Consider the following 4,788-nt stretch of genomic DNA (forward strand, 5'->3'; position numbering starts at 1 on the left):
CAGGTGGAAGGCGATCTCAATCAGGGTTGGCTTGACGCGCCTTCCTCTTGGCACATTTCTCCCTTTCGCCCTCCATTTGTATCTCTTCAAATTCAAATTCCACAGCACTGTTGATCACAGCTGACCTCCAGTTAGAGAACTCAAGGGCCAGGGTTTCCCAGTTCTTGGTTTCTATGTCACAGTTTTTAATGTTAACTTTCAGCCCATCTTTAAATCTCTTTTCCTGCACACGAACATTCAATCCACATGTTATTGGGCCAAAGTTATTACTTCAAATTACTTAGTGTTCATTGCATAAATGCTATGTTTCACCCTATTTTCCTATTCTAGAATTAAGCAACCTTTAACTCCTGTCTTTTTGTTGTTGCTTGTTTGTTTTGTTTTTAAATGCACAGACATTACCTATCTCTAGATGCAATGATAAATGCCGGCTGGGATTTAGTAAAAGAAAGAAGGAAGGAGAACAATTTTGCTGTTATAGTTGCATTTCATGTCCAGAAGGCAAGATTTCAAACCAGACAGGTAGGAAAAATACGGTAATATTCTATATTTATTAGTAGAATCAGGAATCATAAGTCCATTCCAGAAACTTGACTCTCTAAAGATGATCAATATGAAAGTGTTCTCCAGTTATTGTCAGTTAGCTATGTCTGATGTGGTATAAGAATTGTGGTGGTAGGCAGGGGATTAAACCGCAGCATATCATCTGATTTTTCATGTGCAATCTAATTTGGTCTAATTTTAATGTATGTGGCTGGGCTACATCTAGGTATGTTCTCAGTGGAACAGGAATATGACCTCACATTGTAATGGTTGCCCTGAGGAATAAATACTGGCAAAAAGGGGGCAAGTACACGACAAGCCTGTTATTCCTTACAGCCAGAGTATCTTTCCAAAGTGATTGGCAAAATTCTACCACTCTGCACATGCTTTGACATCTGTCTTTGCTAAGAGTTTGTTTGTAGAGCCATCTCAATGTGCAGGTTTCCACCTTGAAAAGTGCAAAACTGCAATTTGTATTTATTTATTCCGCCCTTCTCACCCCGAAGGGGACTCAGGGCGGATCACATTACACATATAGGCAAACATTCAATGCCTTTTAACATAGAACAAAGACAGACAAACATAGGCTCCGAGCGGGCCTCGAACTCATGACCTCCTGGTCAGAGTGATTCATTGCAGTGATTCATTGCAGCTGCTCTCCAGCCTGCGCCACAGCCCGAGCCCAATTTGTATTTTGGTATATTTCATAACCTAAAGGCTTTGTAAAACTACATCTCACAGAATTCCATAACATCAAACCATTGTATTTAAGGTGCTGTCAAATAGCATTAATTCTGCAGTCTGGATGAACCTTTAGTCAATAGAGATGGGTTTTCCTTCTTCACATTGGCTCCAGGATCTGGGTTCATACTTGATTCTGCCTTTTTGCAAATACAGTAGAGTCTCACTTATCCAAGCTAAACGGGCCAGCAGAAGCTTGGATAAGCGAATATCTTGAATAATAAGAAGGGATTAAGGAAAAGCCTATTAAACATCATATTAGGTTATGCTTTTACAAATTAAGCACCAAAACATCATGTTATACAACAAATTTGACAGAAAAAGTAGTTCAATATGCAGTAATGTTATGTTGTAATTACTGTATTTACGAATTTATCACCAAAATATTACAATATATTGAAAACATTGACTACAAAAATGGATTGGATAATCCAGAAGCTTGGATAAGCAAGGCTTGGATAAGTGAGACTCTACTGTACAATGATTTTCAAAGGATACAAACTGGGTTTTCAGATACTGAGACAGTGGGACTCGATACGCAAGGCTTCGGAGCCTTTTGCCAAAGGTAAAGTTTTCTTTTCTTTTTCAGACACAGATAAATGCTTTGATTGTCCTGGATATCAGTATCCAAATGATAACAAGGATGGATGTCTCGCCAAAGAAATCACCTTCTTGTCCTTTGGAGAGCCCCTGGGGATCATTTTGACTGTGTTTGCTCTCAAATTTTCTCTCATCACAGTTTTTATTCTTGACATCTTTATGAAGTACAAGGACACTCCCATTGTCAAGGCGAACAATAAGAACCTCACCTACATCCTTCTGAGCTCCCTCCTTCTTTCCTTCCTTTGTGTTCTGCTGTTCATTGGCCGACCTGGGAAGGCGGCCTGCCTCCTTCAACAAACTGCTTTTGGCGTGATTTTCTCAGTGGCACTTTCTTCCATTTTGGCCAAAACCATCACTGTCATTCTGGCTTTCGTAGCCACCAAGCCCGGGTCCAGAGTAAGACAATGGATGGGGAAGAGATTGGCATATTCCATTGTACTTTCTTGCTCCTTTTTTCAAGCTACTATTTGTAGCATCTGGCTGATCACCTCTCCTCCATTCCCAGACTTTGACATGTACTCAGTGGCTCAAACAATTGTATTCAAATGCAATGAAGGCTCAAGCGGTATGCTTTATGCTCTCTTGGGTTTCCTGGGTTTCCTTGCTCTTGTCAGCCTCACTTTGGCTTTCTTAGCCAGGAAGTTACCTGACAGTTTTAATGAGGCCAAGTTTATCACCTTCAGCATGTTGGTCTTTTGCAGTGTTTGGCTGTGCTTCATTCCAACATATTTGAGCACGAGGGGCAAAAGTATGGTGGCTGTGGAGATTTTCTCTATCTTGGCTTCCAGTTTTGGTTTATTGGGCTGTATCTTCTCACCAAAATGCTACATTATTTTAGTGAAGCCTGAGCTGAACACCAAGGAACAGCTAATAAAAAGAAGAAATTAAAGACTCACTTTTTATTCAATTACAAATATTGATGCACACTATTCAGCTCACTAGTGCATAATTAGAAATTAGAGATATATTTTTCCAAGGTAATATTCTCAGTTGAAAGGGACTTGCTAATCATATCCACGTGAAAGAAAATGCAGTTTCTAATATAAATAATTAAGAAAAGGAAAAAAAAATCACATTTTACAACTCATTCTGGAAGTGCATATGTTGATCTGGTATCATATTAACAACAACAACAACAACAACAACTTTCTTGTCAGGAGCAACTTGAGAAACTACAAGTCGCTTCTGGTGTGAAAGAATTGGCCATCTGCAAGGATGTTGCCCAGGGGTCACCCAGATGTTTTGATGTTGTTATCATCCTTGCGAGAGGCTTTTCTTATGTCCCTATATGGAGCTGGAGCTGACAGAGGGAGCTCATCCGCACTCTCCCCGGGTTTGATCCGAACCAGCAATCTTCATGTCAGCAACCCAACCTTCAAGTCATCAGTCCTGATGGCACAAGGGTTTAACCCCCTGCACCACCGGGGGCTCCTATAATAATAATATAACTTTATTTATATTCCAGCCTATCTCCCCAGAGAGACTCAGAAGCTTTCCCAGTTGCTTGGGGGCAAATAGATTGATCATTAATGATTAACATTTTCAAAACTTCAGAAGAAATATATGCTTCTACCAGTAACTAAATACTGGGCATTTTACACCAAAAAGAAGTTCTCAAATAATGAATACACCAGATTCAAGAATATCCATTACTACTACCGTAGCAAATATAACTGTGGGATGTGGGAGCTTCAATCTACATTGTTAAGTAGTAAAGGTTTTCTTTGCCTCAATTTGCATAAATGGCTCACAATAAAAAAATTAAAAACATGATGTGACCCTTATGTGCTATCATTTATTTTAAAAGAAGAATCTTTTATCACGAAAGAGACCAATAATGCCTTTCTAGGACAATCAAGTAAATTGTCTTCAAAGTATGAAAGATAAATACTGTCCAACATACATTTTGGTATCTCACATGTAACCCTGTTTCTGGATATATTTGACCTGCTGATGCAGTGTCAATGTGTTCTATTATTGTAGCAAGTTTCATTCTGACAGTTCTAAAAATGAGAGAGAAAGGAGTCCCGGAAGCTTCTCCACTTGTGCAATTACATAACGAAAAAGTAACAAAAAAAATCGTTATGTCATTTTAGTTACGAGACGGACCCCTTACAATATTTAGAAACACTTTAGAAATGATTCGCCGCTGCCCCTATTTTAGTAATGAATATTGAAATAATGTTTTCATTGATTGCACAGGCCTAATTTCTTCTTTTATCATATCACTCATAAAATGTAGCCCAGGCATGGCATGGCCAAATGAAAATCACACAGTTTCCCCTGACGTTAAACCCAGTCGTGTCCGACTCTGGGGGTTGGTGTTCATCTCCGGCGTTGTCTGTAGACACCTCCAAGGTCATGTGGCCAGCATGACTGCATGGAGCACCGTTACCTTCCCGCCAGAGCGGTACCTATCTATCTACTCACATTTGCACATTTTCGAACGGCTAGGTTGGCAGAAGCTGGAGCTAACAGCGGGTGCTCACTCCACTCCCCGGATTCGAACCTGCAACCTTTCAGTCTGCAAGTTCAGCAGCTCAGCGTTTTAACACACTACGCCACCAGCGGGCTTCTTAGGCTCACCCAAAGTCTGAAATGACTTGAAGGCACACAACAACAACAACAGAAATCCTAATTAACTTGACTATCTCATTGGCCAGAAGCAGGCCCACACTTCCCATTGAAATCCTGTTAGGTTTATGTTGGTTAAAATTGTTCTTATTTTTAAATATTTTATTGTTTGTCATGGTTGTTGCTGGGTTTTTTTTTTTTTTTTTGCACTACAAATAAAACATGTGCAGTGTGCATCGGAATTTGTTCATTTTTTTTTTCAAATGACAACTTGGCCACTCAACAGTCTGAAGGATTGTGGATGGGCTCTCTGCTTTAAAAGTTTGA

The 4,788-nt window shown here is 39.7% G+C and overlaps 1 protein-coding gene across 1 annotated transcript; it reads left to right on the forward strand.

Annotated features, from left to right (window-relative positions):
- Positions 1-1,723: 1,723 nt before the first annotated feature.
- Positions 1,724-2,902, forward strand: LOC103279573 (vomeronasal type-2 receptor 26-like). The gene has a single exon (XM_016995352.2). The coding sequence runs from the start codon at positions 1,765-1,767 to the stop codon at positions 2,773-2,775; it is 1,011 nt and encodes a 336-aa protein (XP_016850841.2). The 5' UTR covers positions 1,724-1,764; the 3' UTR covers positions 2,776-2,902.
- Positions 2,903-4,788: the final 1,886 nt, after the last annotated feature.

The sequence above is a fragment of the Anolis carolinensis genome, chromosome 6 (assembly GCF_035594765.1).
Source record: "Anolis carolinensis isolate JA03-04 chromosome 6, rAnoCar3.1.pri, whole genome shotgun sequence".
NCBI classification, from domain to species: Eukaryota; Metazoa; Chordata; class Lepidosauria; order Squamata; family Dactyloidae; genus Anolis; species Anolis carolinensis.

Coding starts and splice junctions, on each gene's coding strand:
- LOC103279573 (XM_016995352.2), top strand. CDS start 1,765: ATGATTTTCAAAGGATACAAACTGGGTTTTCAGATACTGAGACAGTGG.